The 20,996-nt window shown below is 39.7% G+C and overlaps 1 protein-coding gene across 3 annotated transcripts in view; it reads right to left on the bottom strand.

The window, feature by feature from the left end:
* NFYB (nuclear transcription factor Y subunit beta) overlaps window positions 1-20,996 on the bottom strand; it is a 34,762-nt gene that overhangs the window by 9,316 nt on the left and 4,450 nt on the right. The window contains exons 1-4 of one of the 3 annotated variants that reach the window (XM_044677382.1): window positions 20,950-20,982; window positions 6,593-6,686; window positions 5,225-5,355; window positions 2,699-2,896 (exon numbers count right to left, since the gene is read on the bottom strand). In XM_044677382.1, coding sequence (XP_044533317.1) covers window positions 2,699-2,896; window positions 5,225-5,355; window positions 6,593-6,686 — 423 coding nt within the window. In that variant the 5' untranslated portion in view covers window positions 20,950-20,982. Of the gene's footprint in view, window positions 1-2,698; window positions 2,897-5,224; window positions 5,356-6,592; window positions 6,687-20,531; window positions 20,634-20,949; window positions 20,983-20,996 lie in introns of those variants that run through there. The other 2 variants (XM_044677384.1, XM_044677383.1) reach the window with 2 other exon arrangements.

Below are 20,996 nucleotides of genomic sequence, written 5' to 3'. Positions count from 1 at the left end.
ATGATTGGGGATGTAGACTGGAAACAATCATCCTAGTACAAATATCAATAGCATGGAAATTGGACTTGATCAATAACACATGTAAAACCCAGTGGAATTGAGTGCTGGTGACGAGAGGGGGTGGGAGAAGAGGGAAAGAACATTAATCATGTAACCATGGAAGAATTTTCTTAATTAACCAATTAAATAAAATTTAAATAAATAAACAAGAAAGTACATTGCAGAGATTTTTCTCCTTCCTCTCCTCGGCTGGTTTCTTTTCTTCAGAGGAGGTGTACCAACATTTTTAATTTTTAATATAATCAAATATACTCTATTTAGCTAGAGTAAATCCTATCCCCTTCATCCTACAAATAAAGAAACTGGGCCAAGGAGGTTGAGGGTCTGTCAAAGGCCAAATAGGTAATAAGCATCAGAACAGGAATTTGTACCCAGGTCCTCTGACAAAGTCAATGCTTTTTCCAGCTTACATCTGTACTTTTCAAGTTACCACTTGGTAAGAACATATGCCCTTCTTCATAGTTACAAAAAGCATACGTTTTGGGGGCAGTTAGGGGGCTCAATGGATTGAGAGTCAGGTCCAGAGACGGGCGGTCCTGGGTTCCAATTTGGCCTCAGACACTTCCTAGCTGTGTGACCCTGGGCAAGTCATTTAACCTCTCTTGCCTACCCTTACCTACCCTTACCACTCTCTTCTGCCATGGAAGCAATATATAGTATTGATTCCAAAACAGAAGATAAGGGTTTAAAAAAAAAAAAAAGAAAAAAAAAAGAAAACATACATCTCCTTGTCCTCTAGATTTTCTCTGATATTTATGTGGAAATAAGATAATTAAAGGACTAGAAAATATAATTCTAAGTTATTTAATCTACTTGGAATTAGTTGTGGTAGTTAGGTCTACTCCCATTTTCCACTATACTACCATTCAGTTTTCCCAACGATTTTTGTTGAATAAATAACATCTAAGTATTTTGTGATTCCAGATTTATCCCTCAACAGGCAAGTAGTTGCAGCTCACTAATTTTAGTTCACTGATCTCATTTTCTATTTGTTATCCAGAATAAGTTTTTTATAATTATTGCTTCATTCAATCATTTGAGACAGTACTATAAAGGTAACAAAAGTCCTTCATTTTTTCTTTTTCATACTCTCCCTTATATTCATCTTTTAAAAGTTCTACTGTATCAATTTTGTAATTATTAATCTAATTCTACAAAGTATATCCAGTATTTTTATTATACACCATTAAATATACAAGTATAAAGTCATGTTACAACAGTGTGCATTATACTAAATCTCTCAAATTATTTAATTATTATTTTGGTCGCGCTTATTTTAAACTCAATTTTATTTATGAATCCTATATTTTACATAAGGTAGGGCTAATTTGTAGACATTTATTGGTCATGATTTTATATGGTATTTCTGTATCTCTAAAAAAATTTTTATTGCTGATATGGAAATTCTAACTTTTGTAACATTATTCTTGCTATTTTGCTGAAGCTTTTAATTATTTCATGTCCTTTGTTCTAACCCTCTGAGAAATCTTATCTGATTGCTGAAAAAAAATCAGTGAGGCTGTGTCTTTCCTCCTGTTTTTCATATAATCCAAACATCTCAAATTTTCTCTCAGAATATTTAGCCCTTCCCAAAGTTATGTGATCTTTGTTAAAAAAAAGATTTTCAAACCTTGTTTCAGATCATTTTGCTTTGTTGCACCCTGGTTTCTGTCACCCTGTTTTCAACATAATTTACTTGATCCAACTTCTATTTAAATTTACTATCACTTTCCCCCATCATGCCTTTCTGTTGCCAATTTGTCTCTTGTCCCATTTTTAATAATGCAAATCTCCCCTAGCAAACACGACGTCTCTCTGAACAGAATCTAGGTCTCTTCTTTCATTTTTTTTTTTTTAAATCCTTACCTTCGGTGTTAGAATCAATACTAAATATTGGTTCCAAGGCAAACAAGCAGAAAGGACTAGGCAATTGTGGTTAAATGACTTCTCTAGAGTCACACAGCTAAAAAGTGTCTGAGGCCAAATTTATACCCAGGAATTTCTATCTCTGGATCTGCCTCTCTATCCACACTAAGCCATCTAGCTGACCCTCTTTCATTTCTTTTAAAGTATAAAAAGAAAAATCTGGCTGCTGTTGTCTGAGGCTAAGTTGAGCTACATTTCTGGGATGTTAAAATGTCATCTTTTCTGTCTGATATCTTCAATTCTCACTCTGTCATCTGATAGGCACTATCTAAAGAAGTTTTCACATAGAAGATAATGTTTCAAGAAGATACTATTCTCTCAAGGGAAACCTAAAGTATCCAACTCCATCTTTGGAGTTGCAGAAATATATCTGAGTCAGGCTTCTTCTCGCCAGGCCAATTGTGTGCTGTTAACAAAAACTACTCAAACAGAGGATGACTAACACAAAAATTCAATTTGAAAGAGAGACCCATATCTAGGTTACAACTTCCCTTCCCCTTTTCTGTACATAGCCATCACAGAAAGAAATGAATGACCAGAGGCCACTGCTGAAACTTTCCTGTTCGACAGAGCTCAAGCCAGAAGAGGTGAACAAAAGAGTAAAAAGCAATGAAAAGACCATGTCTAACAAATGCTATGTATACTTCCAACTAAGCAAATTGGACTTTTGGATAATAGAAAAGTCCTTTCCTTGATAGCAACATTTACCCACCTCTCGGAATTTCTGCAGGTAAAGCTTCAGAGGTTCCACATAGCTGTCAAAACCCAAAGTCGACATTGCAAAGAGAATGTCCTCTCCATTAATGGTCTTCCTCTTTTCCTGATGACACCTTTCACTGGCTTCAGAGGTGATAAAGCTGATGAATTCACTTACACACTCCTGGACGCATTCCTTAGCATCCTTAGCAATCTGACAACAAGAGAAATCCAGAGTAAATCATACATTACTCACATTTCCCTTGCAACTTGTAAAAATAAAAGACTATATAGTAAGGAACACATTATTCAAATTACAACAAATGCCTCTAATCAATCACTTTGAATTAAAGTTTATTAAGAACAGCACAGGGTGTAGCTAGGTGGCTCAGTGTATAATCAGGCCTAGAGCTGGGAGGTCCCTGGATTCAAATCTGACTTCAGATACTTCCTAGCTGTATGACCCCAAGCAAGTCACTTCACTCAAACTGGCTAACCCTGGCTGTTCTTCTGTCTTAGAATTGATACTAAGAGAATTTAAAGGCTTAAAAAAAAAAAAAACTTGCTCTGGAGCCAGAAGGCAATCAGAGGTCACTTATGGTTCAATTTTCTTCATCTGACACATGAGAGCAAAGCAGTTCAGAAAACTTATATGATTTTGTCCCAAGTCTCCCAGCTTACAAGCACCAGAGGTGGGGTGAGAATTCAGGTCCTCTGACACTAGAGTCCATGCACTCTCATTCCTTTCTGTTGATACCATGGCTACTGCCTAGGGCAATGGAAACATTTCCTTGCGCCAATATATAGAGCCCTCCTCCTCCACTTCTTCCACCATATAAGTACACACTCCAGTTTAAAAAAACAACAATACCCAAACCACTTTCATCATGAGGAAAAGCACTGGAGTCACCTCATGACCTGTCTATACAGGTTATTTTTTTTTTTCTTTTCAGGGCTCAACAAGTGAAGTTTTACTGGCCTGAAGGATGCACTTTAAGAAAGCAAAATTTTCTGGATGGATAAGGGATGACAAGAGGCAAGGCAGTGGTGGTTGGGAACAGAGAGCTGAGCCTGATGAGATTCTCCCAGGAAGCCCTGGGCTCGTGGGGCCTCACCCCACCTTACCAAGACAGAAAAGTATTGCCTGACTTGGCTCTGCATGGTGGTGGGTGGTCCTCTGCAGACAGAATCACAGGGTGTTCTTGACGCACCCCAATATGACCACAAATGATGCTAATAACTCTTACCCAAAGGAAGCTTTTTCAAATGTACACCTTGTTAGAGGGTTTCTCCTCAAAAAAGTAAATAAGCATTGCATAAATACAGACTTGGCAAGAAAAAATTCCTGGAAAAATAGAGGATGGGGGTGTTGAAAAGTGAACCATCAAACAAAAGGCAAGAATTGCTTGAGTTTCCCCCCCCATTGAATGTAACAACCAGGGTTCTTCAAAACTGCCTGGAACCCTCTGACTGTAGCTGTTAGCCAGCAGGCTTCCAGTTATCCTTAAAGAAAGAGTAGCTTTCTTTAAGCAAAAGAGACATTTTCTTTCCATTAGGACCTACAACCACAGGCTTCATATGCTCCAATTTTAAACAGGAGACTTTCTTTAAAATTGATTAATTTTACATTTTAAAAAAATTTCACACAAAAGCAGCAGAGCAAAATTATTGAACCATATTGAGTCAAACAACAGGATAAAAAAAAAGTATGATGGTACTACTATGTTCAGGGAAGCAAGCTTTTCTAGGAAGAAAACTAAGTTTAAAGATGTCCTTGCCATTCTCATTAATGAGTCTTCAAGTTTAGTACTGTACAATGCAGAAGTAGGTGTGTATATATACACCATAAAGTCTACAGAACAGATTTACAACTGAGTCACTGAAGTCACAACACACTTACCAAACTCCAGATATTCATATTATATGAAGTATTCTTATTGTATAAGAATCATATATTATATGAAGTCTTCATATTTTCATAGCAATTCAACTATTTTTAAGAATACCTCTCTCAAAAACAAAACAAAAAAAGGGCTTTAAATAACTGGGTTTTTAAAAAAAATCTTTTCACAATACTTTGAACCAAAGTAATTTAAGGGAAAACAGAATATAAAGTAAAATAGAATAAACTAAAATATATTGAGCTGTTTCAGGGAGACCATGAAATCCTAGCTTTAAAAAACTTCTGTTCAGTGAAAAGCTGAGTAATAAAAACAAATGACTTGAAGCTCTAACAAGAACTACTAGGGGGCACCCAAGTGGCTCAGTGAATAAAAAGCCAGGTCTGGAGGTGGGAGGTACTGGGTTCAAATGAGACCCTCAGTCACTTCTAGCTTTGTGACCATGAGCAAGTCATTTAAACCTGATTGCCTAGCCCTTAATACTTAGTATTGATTCTAAGACAGAAGGTAAGGGTTTTTAAAATAAAAACAAAGCAACCTGGTTCCCCCACCCCAACAAAAAAAAACCAACAAAACCACTACTAGCTTGTAGCTAATTTGTTGTAGAATTAAAGGCCCAATAGGATCTTTTGCCAACTTACCTTCCCTGTCTGAGGTATGGCATTCTTCATTATCCTTGCCACATTTGCAATTGGGAGATAAATATCTTGCTCTCTAAAGCTCTCTTTTGAACCATTTGTGTCTTCATGATCATTCATACTGTCTTCTGTATCTAAAGAAATAATTTAGAACAAAAGGTCACCTCCATGTCTGTTTCCTATAACTTTAGTTCCAGATATAGAAGAAGAGATTTGTTGAAAGGTTCCAAAAGTAATATCAGGAACTCTGGTGGCTCAGTTTTTAATCCTTGGCATAGAGGGCTCAAGATAAAGAGTCACTTCTTTGATTTTCTTAGCCCTAATGTTCCCAATTAATAAATACCTTGGCAGTTACCTATTTGATATTTATAACAGACTCTTTTAAGTCTGAATAAGACTTTAAACAGTTTCCTCTATTCAGTTAAAAACTGTTAAGTACCTACTAGGTTCATTAACCTCTGCCTCCCTCCACTATATCTCTGCCCACTCCAAGACTACCCACCCTTCAATCCTCAAAATCCCTAATGAAGCACTCTCTCCTCAAACCATTTGGCAGTAATTTCTCTCTCCCTCTCAAAACTCTGAAATGTCATTGTGTCTACTGGCCATACCAATTATAGAGTAGACAGAATAATACTTGCATTGTCTACCTCACTAGGCTGTCATGAGGGAAGTGCTTTATGAATTGCAACACATTGTATAAATTTGAGTTATCATCATTAATCCCTTGGACTGGACTGGTTATTAAAGTGCATCTCCCCTCCCTGCTTGGATTGTAAGGTTCAGAGAGGCAAGGATGATGAGGCCACTTCTGCCTTTACATGTGTGTTCAGTTCATGTTTTTGGAAAGGCTTGGTTAGCTAATGTTACATATGGATTATTCCATCAAAAGGATTTAGACATTAAAACTAACAGATTAGGAACTTCTGTCTTAAGATCAGATATCAGATTTAACAATAACAATGCAGGACAATAGCCTTAGATGTTAGTGATTCAGTCTTCTGGCTTTTTTCAAAGTACCATCCTGTCCTAAGGACAGAGTATGAATTTAAAAACAATAAGATGGTTAACAATTTTCTTTTTTAAAGAAGATACATAAGCCTGAAAGAAAGGATATTCCATTGGGCTCTTGATACTCCCCAGTAATAGATAACAAGCTTCTTGGTGGCAGGGGCTCTTTTATCATCTTTGTACCCTTGGCTCTCAACAATTTTTAACAGAATAGAGAAAACTGTTTAGGATTTAAAGTCCTACTCACACTTGAAGGAGTCTGTTACAAATACTAAATTGCCATTAGCCAGGAAGAAGGGGGTGGGACAACACAGTGTTAATGACATGGAGCCGACACTGTTGAAGCAGCCTTTTTCTTACCATCATGAGGCTGTATCACATAGTGGCTGCTGCCAATGTAGTCTGCTGAAATTCCTAGTTGTGATGCATCTGTGGTTGAACTATCTCCATCCATCTAATTTAAGAAAGCAACAACAAAAACCCTGTCAATATTCAACAATAAGAGATTCTACTTTCCAATGTACAAGGGAGGGAACAGTGCTCTTAAACCATCATGAGAGTGGTTACCTGGACTTGTTGGTAGATTAAAGTTGAACAAAACAGAAATATTTGTGCTTTACCACCAGGAGGTACTAATTTATTTATTTTTGCCACTAGAGACTTCCCTATCCTGGAAAATAATTGTTGGTAATGAGATCAAAATTAAAATTAATATCTATCTAACCTGTGTCCATCTTGCCTTCCTGCTTCAGTCCCCCTCTGGCTCCCTCAGCAATGTGAACATTCCACTAAACTGATTAGTAGGCACAGCTGAGGCGCTACATGGTGCCCATAAACAGGAGCTCTGCTCTTGGGAGTCAGGACAGTCTGCGCTCAAATATAGCTTCAGAGACTTACCAGCTGTGTGGCAAGTCTGCTTGCCTCAGTTTCTTTGGTCATAAAATAGGGATATTAATAGCACCAACTTCCACTTAATTATTATGTGTGTTCCTTTCCCTCCCTCTAATAACTTTACAAAGACAATAAATGATTTGATTCCCTTTGGGTGGAGAGGCCTCCATGCCCTTATAGACTCCCAAGGGCTAAAACAGGCAATCATTAGCAGCAAATTTCTGGCACTCAGATCTAACAATGTCAGCAAGCACCTCCTTTTTTTTTTAAATCCTTATTCTGTCTTATACCCAATACTAAGTAGTGGTTCCAAAACAGAACAGTAAGGACTAGGCAATGGGGGTTAAGTGAATTGCCCAGGGTCACATAAGCTAGCAAGTGTCTGAGGCCAGATTTGAACCCAGGACCTTCTGTATCCAGGCCTGGCTTTCTTTCAACTGAGTCGCCTAGTTGCCTCAAAAATTTTTTAAATACTTTTAATTGATAGCTTTTGTTTTTACATCATCAACATTTAGCAATGTATGCTTCTCCTTCCCTCTATCCAGAGTAATACAGCTAGGAAGTGTCTGAGGTCAGATTTAAACCTAAGTCCTCTTGACTCCAGGCCTAGAACTCTATCTACTAAGGCCCCCAGCTGCCCCTAAGCACCTGCTTTTTATTTCTTACCCCCTGGGTGACACCTGGCACAATCAGGCAGCTAAGTAGGAATTTAGTGAAGGACAATATTAATACTTAAAACTTCACTTAGAAATAAATACAAAATTTTTACAGAAGCAAGGACTTGTGAGCCATGAACAGGCTCTCTACATTTTGCTAAGGGCCTTTAGAACCAAGCTCTAAGATTCTTGAGGGCCAGAATTGTATCTGATTTGTCTCTGCACATCTTTGAACTTTCTCCAGAACCTTATATAGAACAAATATTTATTGAAGGAAAGAAGAATTCATCAAATGTTTGGAAAAGGGACATGATTGGGAAAATGCTTCAAGAAGAGAGGCTAAAGACCTGAGTCACAAATATTATCTCGATATCTCCCAAGAACCACAAGGATCAGAGGGTAATTTATTGGCTTCCATTTCCTGGGAGGCAAAGGCTAGCTAATGGAATGAAGGACCAGAAAGCAGACTATTTGTAGAGATCACAGGAAACTGAATAGACTTAGCTATTTTCACCCCACCTTTGAATACTGCCCAACCCTATTATCAGAATTTCTCAAATAGATATTTAGTTGGATAGTATGATTTTACTGAAAATACTACCATCAAGAAAACTGACAGAAAACTTTAAAAGGACCTAGTTCAAACCCATCATCTTATAGATAATTCCTAGAAAGGTTAAATGACTTATTTCAGGATAGCAGAGCCAGAATTCAACCCCAATACTCACTCTACCATAAAACATTGCCCGTAGCAAAAAAAGAAAGTAACAGAAAATACCCCATAGCCTACAAAGAAGAAAATAGCTGCTAGAGAGACAAATATGTTAAAAAGAGAAAAGCCTGTTTAATTGGTTTTAGGCTAATAATCTCAGTTAGAAAGATTAAACTTCCCAGTCTTGTGCAAAGGAAGAGGATAAGAAAGCACCTTAAATTCATTGAGGAGATACTAAAGAGTATAAGTCAACAAACACATATTGTCTGCCAGAGCTACAACTGTTCTAGCAAAAATTATTTGTATTTAAAAAGTTGTACCTTTATTGGTTCAGCTTTTACTTTAACTCTTACTTTCTTAGTAACAACTGGCAAAAAAACAGACTAAGGAGACAGAAGTGTAAGGGCTAGGCAAACAAAATTGAGGCAGAAGTGCAAGGGCTAGGGCTAGGCAAACAAAGTTAAAAGACTTGTCCAGGGACACACAGCTAGGAAGCATGTGGAGCCAAATTTGAACTCGGGTCCTTCCAACTTCTGTGCCCCCCATTCAGCTGCTTAAAGAAATAATAATATTCACTGCATTAGGTTTCTGTGATTAATTAATTAATTAATCAGCATGTCTGGAAAATACCTCCACCTTTTTAAAAGGCACTTTAAAAAAGCATCTAAAAGTTAAACAAATCATTGATAGTTCAAATCTAACTCCTTCACACTAGCATACTGTAGGATCCTAAACAAGTCACTTAATTTTCAAAGGGATCAAAGAATCAGATTTAGAACCTAAAAAGGACCTATGGGATTATCAGTTGGTACAAGTCTTTTTACAAATGAAGAAACCGAGGCCTAGAGACATGAAAGATTTGGCCGAAGTCATACAAGTAATAAGTGGCAGAATCAGGATTTGAATTCAGCTCCTTACTCCCAAGCTCATCTAATTTTAATCATAACATACCATTATCTGTCTGGCTTTTCCTGGTTTCAATTTTTCAGAAATATCTCCTTGATGAAATGACACAAAAGTAAAAAACCCAGGGGCAGCTGGGTAGCTCAGTGGAGTAAGAGCCAGGCCTAGAGACGGGAGGTCCTAGGTTCAAACCCGGCCTCAGCCACTTCCCAGCTGTGTGACCCTGGGCAAGTCACTTGACCCCCATTGCCCATCCTTACCACTCTTCCACCTATGAGACAATACACCAAAGTTAAGGGTCTTAAAAAAAAAAAAAAAAGTAAAAAACCCTTAGAAACTAAAGCATTAATGCTTTGGGTCATGTCTAACAAACATAAATAAAGTAACACACAATAATATGATACATACAATTACATTCAAAAGCTATGGGCAGAGTAGCTAGGTGTCTCAGTGGTTAGAGAGCCAGGTCTGGAGTCAGGAGGACTTAGGTTCAAATCTGAACTCAGACACTTTCTACTTGTGTGATATTGGGCAAGTCACTTAACCCCATTTACTCAGCCCTTGCACTTCTGTCTTAGAATGTTACTAAGACAGAGCATAGGTTTAAAAAAAATTTTTATATAAATTAAAGTTATGCACATCAGAATATTAAACTGGTTTTACAGAAGAAGCCAAAGAAAGGATGACAAATTGGTTTTTTGTAACTCCACAGTTTTGCTTATTTCTCCCATGTTTCATTAAATACATATTCTTTAAAGGAAGGAGGCGTGGTGGCAACTAGGTGGTTGGGTGAATGGAGAGTGAGGCAGAGACAGGAAGTCCTAATTTCAAATTGGGCCTCAGACACTTCCTAGCTGTGTGACCCTGGGCAAGTCATTTAAACCCAACTGCCTAACCCTTGCTGCTTTTCTGCCTTGGAATCAGTACACAGTATCGATTTTAAGACAGAAGGTAAGGGTTTAAAAAAAAGTAAGTAACTTTAGGTTCTATAGTACTTTATTGACTTTTCCAAAAGCTATGCAAACTAGATGATTTTATCATTTCAATTATATGCAGAACAACTCTAACACCTAAGGTTGACAGTCTCTGTTAACTCAAAATGTGAGGCAACCTAGCTAATTCTAAGTCCTTGATTGAAGGTATAATCAAAGATAAATTAATGTGGGTAGAGCCAAGATAGTGGAGAAGGTACACGTGCACGGGCCCATCTGATCTTTACCAAATTACCTTCCAAAAAACTATGATATAACAGCTCAAAACAAATTCTGGAGCAGCATAACCCACAAAAAGCCATGGTGAAGTAAGTTTTTGGCCCAAAACAACTTAGAAAGCTAGTAGGAGGGACCTAGTGCACCAGGGTAGAAGTGAAACACAGTGTGCCAGGGCAGGACCGACCCACCACAGCAACAAGGCCTTGGGTGCAGCTGAAACAGCAACAAAGGCTTCTAGAGCTCTCAGCCACAGGTGGTAAGGGCAGGTCAGACAACACTCAGAAGGAGATTACAGGGGTCCCTTTGCTGGTTCTGGGCACATGATTCTTGCTGCATTGCCCAACAGAACCAGGTCACAGTCTGGGGGCGCAATCTCAGGGGAAGGAAGAGCACTAGCAGACACTAGTACTTCTGGCCACAGGGGAGAAGAGCCTGGTCACAGTTCCATAAGGGAAAAGAGGGTTTGGAGTTACTCACAGACCAGAGCACAGGCCAGGAAAGTAATTAAACAAACCTCTCCTTACATCATACCACCTTGGATGAACTGAAGGCAAATAGATACCCAGAGCCAGTTCTGAAGGTAGCTGTACAAAGAACCTAAAGCTTGTAACAATGCTCCCTTCACCACAACTTTAAAGAGCCCAACTTTAACAGTGTTTTTTAATTAAAAGAAAAGAAAAGGCGAGAAAATAAGCAAACAACAAAAAAAGAAATTCAATATAGAAAGTTATTTTGGTGACAGGAAAGCCCAAAATGTAAACTCTGAAGAAGAGAGGAAAGTAAATATTACTACATCCTAAGCCTCCAAGAAAAATATTAATTGCACTCAGGCCCAAAAAGAATTAATGGAGAAGCTCCAAAAGGATTTTTAAAAATCAAGTAAGAGAGGCAGAAAAAATTCGGAAAGAAAATGAGAGTGGTACAGAGAGAGCATGGAAAAAAAGTCAAAGCTTAATAAAAGGAAACAAAAAAACAATGAAGAAATTAATACTTTAAAAAAAAGAATCGGACAATTGATTAAAGAGGCACAAAAATCCAATGACGAGAAGAACTTCTTAAAAAGCAGAATTGGCCAAGTGGGAAAAAAGGTACAAAAGCTCACAAGAAAATCATACTTAAAAATAAGATTTGCGCAAGTGGAGGCTAATGACTCATGAGACATCAACAATCAAATACAATCAAAAGAAGAAAAGAAGAAAACATGAAATATCTCATCAAAAAAACAAGTGACATAGAGAATAAATCTAAGAGAGATAATCTAAGAATTATTGAACAATTATTGAAACCCATGATAAAAAAAAGAGCTTAAATGTCATCTTTCAACAAATTATAAAGGAAAGCTGCCCTATTGATATACTAGAACCAGAGAAGAAATTGAAAGAATCCACTGATCACTTCCTGAAAGAGATCCCAAAAGGAATAACTCCTAGGAATATTATAGCCAAATTCTAGAACTCCCAGGTCGAGGAAAAAATATTGTAAGCAGTCAAAAAAAAATCAAATCATGGAGACACAGTCAGGATAATACAAGATCTAGCAGCTTCTACATTAAAGGATCAGAGGGTCCTCAATATGATATTACAGAGGGCAAAGAAGCTAGGACTTCAACCAATAACCACTTACTTAGCAAAATTAAACGTAATCTTCAGAAGGGAAAAAAATGGGTATTCAATGAAATAGAAGACTTTCAAACATTCCTGATGAAAGATTAGAACTAAATAGAAATATGAATGAATCTGAATCCAGACCAAAGCAAACTTTTTTCATTTTTCTTATTTTTTTCCTATTTGAGTTTGGGGGAAAGCATTTTACAATATAATTGCACATGTAAAAATCCATGAGAGACTACTTACTATCTTAATGGGGGTGAGGAGAGAGGAAGGGAGAGAGAATTCAAGACTCAATATTCTTTGAGAAATGCTGTAAACTATTTTTATACATAATTGGGGGAAAATAAAACTTAATAAGACAAATTGGCCTTAACATAGAAAAAAGCCTTATAGGTAATAGCAGGAGATATACGCTACACACAGTAGAATAAAACATTAATATGAGAAATAAAATTAGGGATTATGCTAGGTCTAGAACCTTAAGTCTCCATGAAAATATTTTCTGATTAATTCTCCTTCACTTCATTATCACCTCCAGCTCAAAACTGTCTATGCTCTTTGGGAAGGATCTAGGCAGACATTAAAGCATACCCCTACAGTATAATCTAGTAAGGTCTGAGGCCTCCATCTCAGAAAAGGGTTTTTAAATGTATAAAATTACAAAGGAAATCAATTATAGTTATCAACATTTTTTAAACCCTTACCTTTTGTCTTAGAATCAATGCTATATATTGGTTCCAAGGGCAAAGAATGGAAAGAGCTAGATTGGTGATGGCAAACCTATGACACGTGTCAGCACTGACATACATAGCCATTTTCGATGGCACACAGCCGCATACAGAGAAGTATGGGGCAACATGCCAAGGATGAAACATTTGCTGTAGTGTAGTGTAGACATTCTGTGTACCATAGATGACAATTCTACCTATATTAATGTACCTATTTTGGTTTATCAAATACAGTTATATATTACAATTATACATTTTTGTTATTTAAACTATAAATATTGTGAAATTATGTTTTTTTTTTCTCAAAGTGATACACCACCTGAGTTATGCTCGTTTTTTTGGCAAATTTTGACACACCAAGTTCACCATCACTGGGCTAGACAATGAAGGTTAAGTGACTTGCCCAGGGTCATACAGCTAGGAAGTGTCTGAGTCCAGATTTGAACTGAGTCTTTGGGCCTGGCTCTCAATCCATTGAGCCACCTAGCTGCCCCTGAAATCTTCTATCTTTTTTGTAAGTGCCCAGGCCCCAAGTAAGGAAGATTCAAAGGTAGAAGCCTAACAAAAATGTGTCTAATTACTCAAGAAATAGATAACTCAAGGTTAGAAATCAGAAGTTAATGGAAAGATTATTCATATAAGTAGGTCTACAATGACTTTTTAAAATATAAAACAGGCTGTATTGAGTCTTACTAAAATTACTTTAAATCACTAAATCATTCTTAAATCCATTGTAATGATTTTTGCTAAAAATATTACCTGAAATAAACAGATTACAAGCTGAGACTGAGAAACCTTTTTAGTTTTATGGTGGCAATATTTGATTTATTACAGAATAATTTGTTTCATTCTAGATTATTTTGTAGCATAATCCCTTGCTCTTTTAGGTGTCTCTTTCCTTTAGAATGAATATGGAAAACCTGTTCTACATCTCACTTTTAAACCAAGCCCAATACTGTGACATGTTCGACTTTAATCTAATTTAACTATTACTTATTCCTACATCTCTTTTCTCATCCTCTTCAATCATGAAGAAAGAGTTCTCTTATCCAGTCTGCCTGAACCTACCCACTGGACAGTAGAACCGTTTCTCCTCCTTCAAGAGGTCAGTCCTCCAATAACCTGAGCTTTCTATTTTCTTAATAATTACTGTGGTTTGACATGACCAATATGGAGATATGTTTTGCATGATCACATCCATTTAACTCACATCAAATTGCTTATCATCTTAGGGAGGAGGAAGGGAAGGGACAGAGAGAAACAATTTGGATCTCATAATTTTGGAAAATATTAAAAATTGTTACATGTAATTGGGAAAAAAATAAAATAGTAAGTAAAAAACAAAAAAACAGTAACTATGATTTCTAGAGCTCTTTAGAGTTTGCCAAATGCCATTCAAAGATTCTTTCTCTGCTAAGGCTCCATTCTTTCTTTCTCCCCACTGTGTGATTCTAGGAAAAAGAACACTAGTTTCAGAGGCAGACCACCTTCATTTGAAGGTCAGACCTAACAAGGACCATAAGCAAGTAAGTCACTTCGTTGTTGAATTCCTCGAATACCTATACTGGATTATTGGGAGGACAGCACTTTGTAAAAAACTCAAGTTTTGGATGAATAGAAATTGTTTCCATTTTCTAAGTTCTTTTATTCCTCTAATAATTTTCCCCTTCAATATGAGGGCTCTCATTCCCTGCCTCCACTTGTGACCTCCATCACAACACAAAACTGCTTTAGAAGTTTACCAAGAAGGGGGCAACTGGGTGGTTCAGTGGATTGAGACCCAGGCCCAAAGATGGGAGGTCCTGGGTTCAAATTTGACCTCAGACACTTCCTAGCTGTGGGACCCTGGGCAAGTCACTTGACCCCCTCATTGCCTAGCCCTTACCATTCTTCTGCCTTGGAACTAAGCCAAGGCAGAAGGTAAGGGTTAAAAAAAGTAGTTTACCAAGAAATCCTGGCTCTATCCAACAATCAGTGTGCATAGTACTCATGATCATAGCCTTCTATAATGCCTCCCTGGCTTGCCATGAGGCTGCCTTGTACCCCCATTCTCAGGTCCCTTGGGCTAGCACCTTTCTTCTATTTGGGCCCCACCTCCCACCCCCCCAATATGTGGCCATCTCTTCCTTCCTCTCTTTTCACATGGACTTTCCTTGGTGAATTCATCCAACTTCATGGCCTCAACCATCCCAAATCTATAATTCCTTCTCCCAATCCAATAAAATGATTATCACTGCAAACTGAACAATCTAACATTGTAATCATCTTACCTGTCCTATTTCTGGGAATTGTACCACTATCCTTCTACATGAGACCTTTCTGACCAGTCTTTTTCTTTATACTCCATCTTGACATCAAGTTCTTTTTTTGTGTCTTTTGAAATTTCTCTTGGTTTCAAGGAAGAATTCAACTGGGACAGTAATCAAATAATTGGGATATACAAACAAAAGGCATCAAAAGATGTGTTTTTAGCCTTCCTTCTTCATACTTCTGAATCACATCAAGGCAGCTCTGTGTAATGGCAGACAAGATTATTCCATGTCTTCTAAGCTGGTCTCCCCACTTCTAGTCCCTTTCTCCTCCAAACCACCTAACTCACTGTTTCAAGGCCCCTTCCTGGAAATATGTCACTCAGTTGCTCTCCTTTGCCCCTGGCCCTAGTCTGCCATCAGCACTTCTTAGCATTCCTCAGCATAGATCTGTTCTCATGAAGATCTACCCACTAGCTTCCCATCCTTCCCTTCCCAATCAATGCCCATAGTGACTCAGGCTCCAGAGATGTCTGTCATTCAGCTAAATCGGAACCATTCTTCTAAACCCAATCCAAGTTCCACCTCTTTCAAATGCTATTTATACCCTGACTACTCCCCTGGATCTCTCTTCTCTACATTCCTACCACATTTATAATCAATACCACAGAGGCAATAGGTGGACATTTCCTAGTTGTGCGACCTTGGGCAAGTCACTTAACCCTGACTACCTAGCCCTTACCACTCTTCTGCATTGGAACCAATACTTAGAATCGATTCTAAGACAGAAGAATTTTAAAAATAAAATGATCAATACCTTGAAGTTTACCATCTAAATTCTTCCCATGCCATGACCTTAGATTTCTCTTCAGACGGTTTGCTACCTCCTCCAGGACAAAAATTATACCACAAGCTGATGGGCAGCTAAAAAGGGGTTCAACAAGTACTTTTAAAAATCCATTGTGAATCAAATTACCACTGTCACCAATTTAGTTATATAGACTTTAAGATTTATAGTCTTAAAATAACTGTCAAGTAGGTAGCTTAAGCTTTGTACTGTTATGGAGATTCATGGAGGTGAAATTCAAGGTGTGGAAATGGGGATTTGAACCTATATCTCTCTTGTTATAAATACAAGTTTGACAGTCTGTTGCAACTCTGAGGTTCTTAGCTAGCAAACATCCATATAGATTTGCACGAACAACAAAAAGTCTTTTAGGAATGAAACTTATCTTCACAAATAATTATAGGAAACATGTAGCCAAAGGATGGTGAGCTCAAGGCTAGCTGAGCCTTGAACCAAATACTAACCAAAATTTCTCCAGTATCTATTAATAATGAAAAGCATGCATCCATGCTAAGGATAGACCTTTATTTTTGTTTATGACTCTTCCTCAACCAAGCTGCATGTCTAGAATGGTATTAGTCCCCAGAGCAACACTCAAATGCTTGATGATAAAAACTTTTAGAAAAAATTAAAACCCATATAAAATAAGATGTATTGCTGTCTCAACAACTCCCTAGATTTTCTTGTGCATAGCAGAGGCAAAAGACAGTGAGAGAGAAATGACACAAAATCACATACATAAGAACCTGGAATAGTAGAAAGATGACCAGCCTATCTGGGCCTCAGTTTCCTCAAACAAAAAATGAGGTGGTTGGTGTAACCATTTCTAAGGCCCTTTTCCTCTATAAGAGTCTTTTTAGGCTGCAGCTATTTACAAATAACATTCAAGATGCCTATTCCTCAAACATTCAGAGTTCTAGCTATTTTCTTCATCCCTTCCAGTGAGATCTTCTCCATTTTTTTACTTCCTCCAATCCACTCCCATTTCAAATGTAAGACTAGCTGCAAACTTCCCTCTCACCAATACTGAAGATCTAACCAACACTTTACACTGTAAGAGGGAATTCCTCTTTATTTTCTCAAAGGAGGAAGTATAAGTACGCATTCATTAAATCATCGAAAATCAGATGCTTTTTCTTTTATCAAATGCTCTAACAAGGAACTTGACAGCAATGCATGGCATTTTGAAATGTGCTACATAGGCAAAGGCAATTTCCTAATTGCTTATAGAGTAATGCCCTTTTCATACCTAAATGACCAAGAAATATCCCAGTCTCTGCCCTCTCCAACTTCCCCAGTCAGAACACAATGCTCTTTCATCGGCTTGCCAAAACAATCCCAGGACAAAGACCTTAACACTGGTGGAAAGAGGGATGAATTTAAAATCAAAAGATTTAGGTTCAAATGCAACTGGTTCCATTTGCTACCTTGTGACCTTGGGCAAATTATCTTAGTTCTTCTGGGCCTGTTTCCTCCACTGTAAAATGTAGGAGTTAGATTATATGACCACCAGAAGTCCCTTTCTCTCCATACTTGAATAAGCCAAACCAAGTTCTCCTGCCTCATGCAGAAGCCTGCATTTTAAAAAGGATATACAAAATCAATGTATATTTTTATTCAACTCTATTTTGTCCTTTTTAAAAAAAGAAGCTGAGTTCTATCTAAAAGCTTAAAGGAATTCACACATCTGTTTGATGTTAGAAGAAATGCAAATTTTTATCTAAGAAAAGCACTAGCCTAACAGTCTTCTTTGGCACCCACAACTAAGATTTTGCAACAAGATAATCCTTAAATTAAGGTACAAGAGCCACAGGGAAGGAATAACTGCCTCTTACAGTATTCTGATCAAAGTTTCAGCACCAGGCATAGGCAACAATTTAGCTCATCACTCCTAGATGATTGTTACTTTCCATATTAGAATGCTGATCATACTCCAGTGTCAAAGGGCTAGACTTTGACCAGAATTTGCATTCTGAAAATTTCTGAGAATATTGTTATTGTCTGCTGGGCTTCTGGGTCTGCCCCCCTCCCTATTTTTTTATTTAAAGGGCCAGATGCTGCCTGATCCTCTGCTAGCAACTGATTTTTCTCCCAACAATACTTACTTGAAAGTACCATTTGTAGATACTATAAAATGTTCTGTTCTCTTTCACCCAGAGCCCCAAATAAAAGTCTACTTCTTTGCCAGTTTCACACTTTGGGACCACAGTAGGGGAACCACATCCAGAATTTCCTCCCTATGACTTTTCTCCACAACAAAAGGAGGGAACCAACCAACATATACATACATGGCCACAAAAAAGATCCCCAACCTTAGGATGGCTGGATAGTAGTTAAGAATTAAAGCAATACCAACTGAAAGATGGGGGACGATAGGGGGGTGGAAGAGACAATGTAGGGGAAGAGAGGGGGGCACTCTTCTGACCTCACAAAACTACAAACCAGCCAAGCTATCCTTTTAACCCCTCTCCCCTAAACTACTACTTACCTTAGAAGCTGAGGAAAGGGGAGAGGAGATGGAGGGAGAGAAAGGATCAAATTTCCTGCTCCCCTCTATCCAGGGCTTTCCTTTCCCCTTTCTCTAGCACTCTAGGGTTGGGGAGAAAGGCTGTCCAATACCAGTGGTGCTGGGTTTAGGGAGATACAAATTCTAATCACAAGCACTTCTATGACTTTGGGCTAGTCTCTTGACCTCTTTGACCTCTCTTTCTTACCTGTAAAAGGAGGAGGTGGGCCTCTACTCTACAGTCTCTATAAATCTATGATCCTCTGTCCTAATCTCCTTCCCAGAGGATTCTCATGCCCTAAACCCTGGCTGCCCCCATGACCACATCCTGAGGCCCTGAGCGGGACTCTGCACATACTTGGGCATTCAATAAATGCTTGCTGGATTGGTGTGGGAGGCAGAGAAGGTGGTATTGACCCACACCACCACTCTCTCTAAAAGTACTCATCCCTTTAAAACCCAATTTCTTGCCAGGTGTTTTTAACCTCAATTTAATAAAGCCTATGGACCCCTTCTCAGAATAAAGTGTTTAAAGGTGCAAATTAAAATACACAGGATCACAAAAGAAACTAATTATGCCGAAATATCAAAGGAATTCCCTAACTCCAGATTAAAACCTTCTCCTTAAAACTCTCTCTCACTACCAGGGGCTAGGATGGGGTAAGGAAGAATCCTGAAGAGAGGAAAATGAGGGTGTGGTTCTTCTCAGCAACACCCCAAACCAGAGCACTCATCTTTAAAAATCTTTGTTCGGCAAAAGTACCCTTCTGCCCCCCTCCCCATCCTGGAGTAAGAAGTTCTTCATTTTCCTTTGGTCACAGATCCCTTAGGCAGTCTAATGAAGCTTAGGGGAACTCTCCTCAGAATGTTTACAACTAGAATAGCCTAAAATAAAGCCCATAGGAAACCAATTATGTAATGTTTTCCCATCCAGTTCACAGATGTCCTGAAATCTTTGAGAGCAACCCAGGTTAAGAACCCCTACCCTGGAGTGTCCATAAAGTGGGGATGCCTTTGCACATAGCACACACTTAAATGACTAGTTAGACTGGCAAAATGGGAAAGGAACTGCTCCCCTCCCCCAGCACTCCTAATCTCACCAAACCAGGGCGCTCCTGAAATTTACCCACACACCCCAGAAAACTAAGGACACTGAATGACAGGAGACCAGATTCAGAAAAGGAGAATTAATGGTACTTTCAAGTAAGTACCCCTCATACAGGAATCTCCCCAAAGCTACTCCTCACCCAAAAGGGCAAGGCAGAGTTGGGGGGGGCAGGGGAAGGAATTTGACAAGTTTGCACCCTCGCCCAATTTTACAAGTCTTTCTAAACCTACCCCTCATCCAGGAGGAGGTCAAACAAGAGTCCTGGGTGGAACGGGAGCAGACACATTTGGGTAGGGGGAGACCAGCAGGGGAAGGAACTTAAAACGCTAGCACCCCCCAATATTACGAATCTACCTATACCTACTCCTTATCCAAGTGAGAGTCCAAGGAAGAGTCCTGAGTGGAGAGGGAGCAGACACGTTTGGGGAGGGGGAATGGACGGAGGACGGAACTTAAAACACAGGCCACAGACAAGCAAGATCCTCTTTAGGAAAGCAGTCGGAACCGCTCCCCCCAATCCCCCCGCCCCCGGTCTGTCTCCAACAACCCTTCCCTCTCAGCGACCAAACATTGATTAGGCTCTTCCTATGTGCCAGGCACTGTGCCAAGGTTAGGAACACAAATGCAAGCTGACTGAGCGGTGGGCAAGGAGAGGGGGCAGGCAATGGGAAGGTGGGGGGTGGGGGTGGAGAGAAGGGCAGGACCCCCTCCCCCCAAATAACAACCATCACCAGCACCCAGGCCTTCCTCCCTCAACCCCTGGGGTCTTGGGGAGAGTGGGTGAGGCGACAGCGCTCATTCCTGACCCCCCGGGACCCCCAAGACAAAGTGTCTGGGCCCAGAACCCCCACGACCCCTTCCGGTAGGGTCCCTCTTACCCGGGAGCACTAAAGAGGAGGAGGAGTCCGCGGCGAAGGAGGGGGGCCCCCCGCCCCCCGCGCTCATCCCTTTAAGCCCAGAGGAGACAAAGCGGGGGCCGGGGCCGGGCCCCCTCCTCTCCCCTCCCCCCGCAGGCTGAGGCCAGCGCGGCAGGGGGGAGGGGCGCCCGAGCCGCGGGGGGCCAGCTCCCCGTTAGAAGGGGGGAGGGGCGCCCCTCCCCCTCCCGCGCCCCCCCTCCCCCCGCCACGGCCCGCGCCAGGCTTCGCCGCGGCCGCCAGGCCCCGCCGCCCGGGCCTCGTCGCGGCCGGCACAAAGGGCGGCCTCGGCGCTGTGAGGGGCCCGCGGCGGGCGGACAGCTCATTCGAGCGGCGGCGGAGTGGCTCGAGCCGCGATCATTGGCCGAAGGCAGGCACCAACCTCCGCTGCAGCCCTGGTTGGCTCCCGTCTCCAATCGGCTGTTTGGT

This window comes from Gracilinanus agilis, chromosome 5 (genome assembly GCF_016433145.1).
Source record: "Gracilinanus agilis isolate LMUSP501 chromosome 5, AgileGrace, whole genome shotgun sequence".
NCBI lineage: Eukaryota > Metazoa > Chordata > Mammalia > Didelphimorphia > Didelphidae > Gracilinanus > Gracilinanus agilis.
Note: the sequence above shows the minus strand (reverse complement) of the source record. Positions and strands in the feature narration are given on the sequence as shown.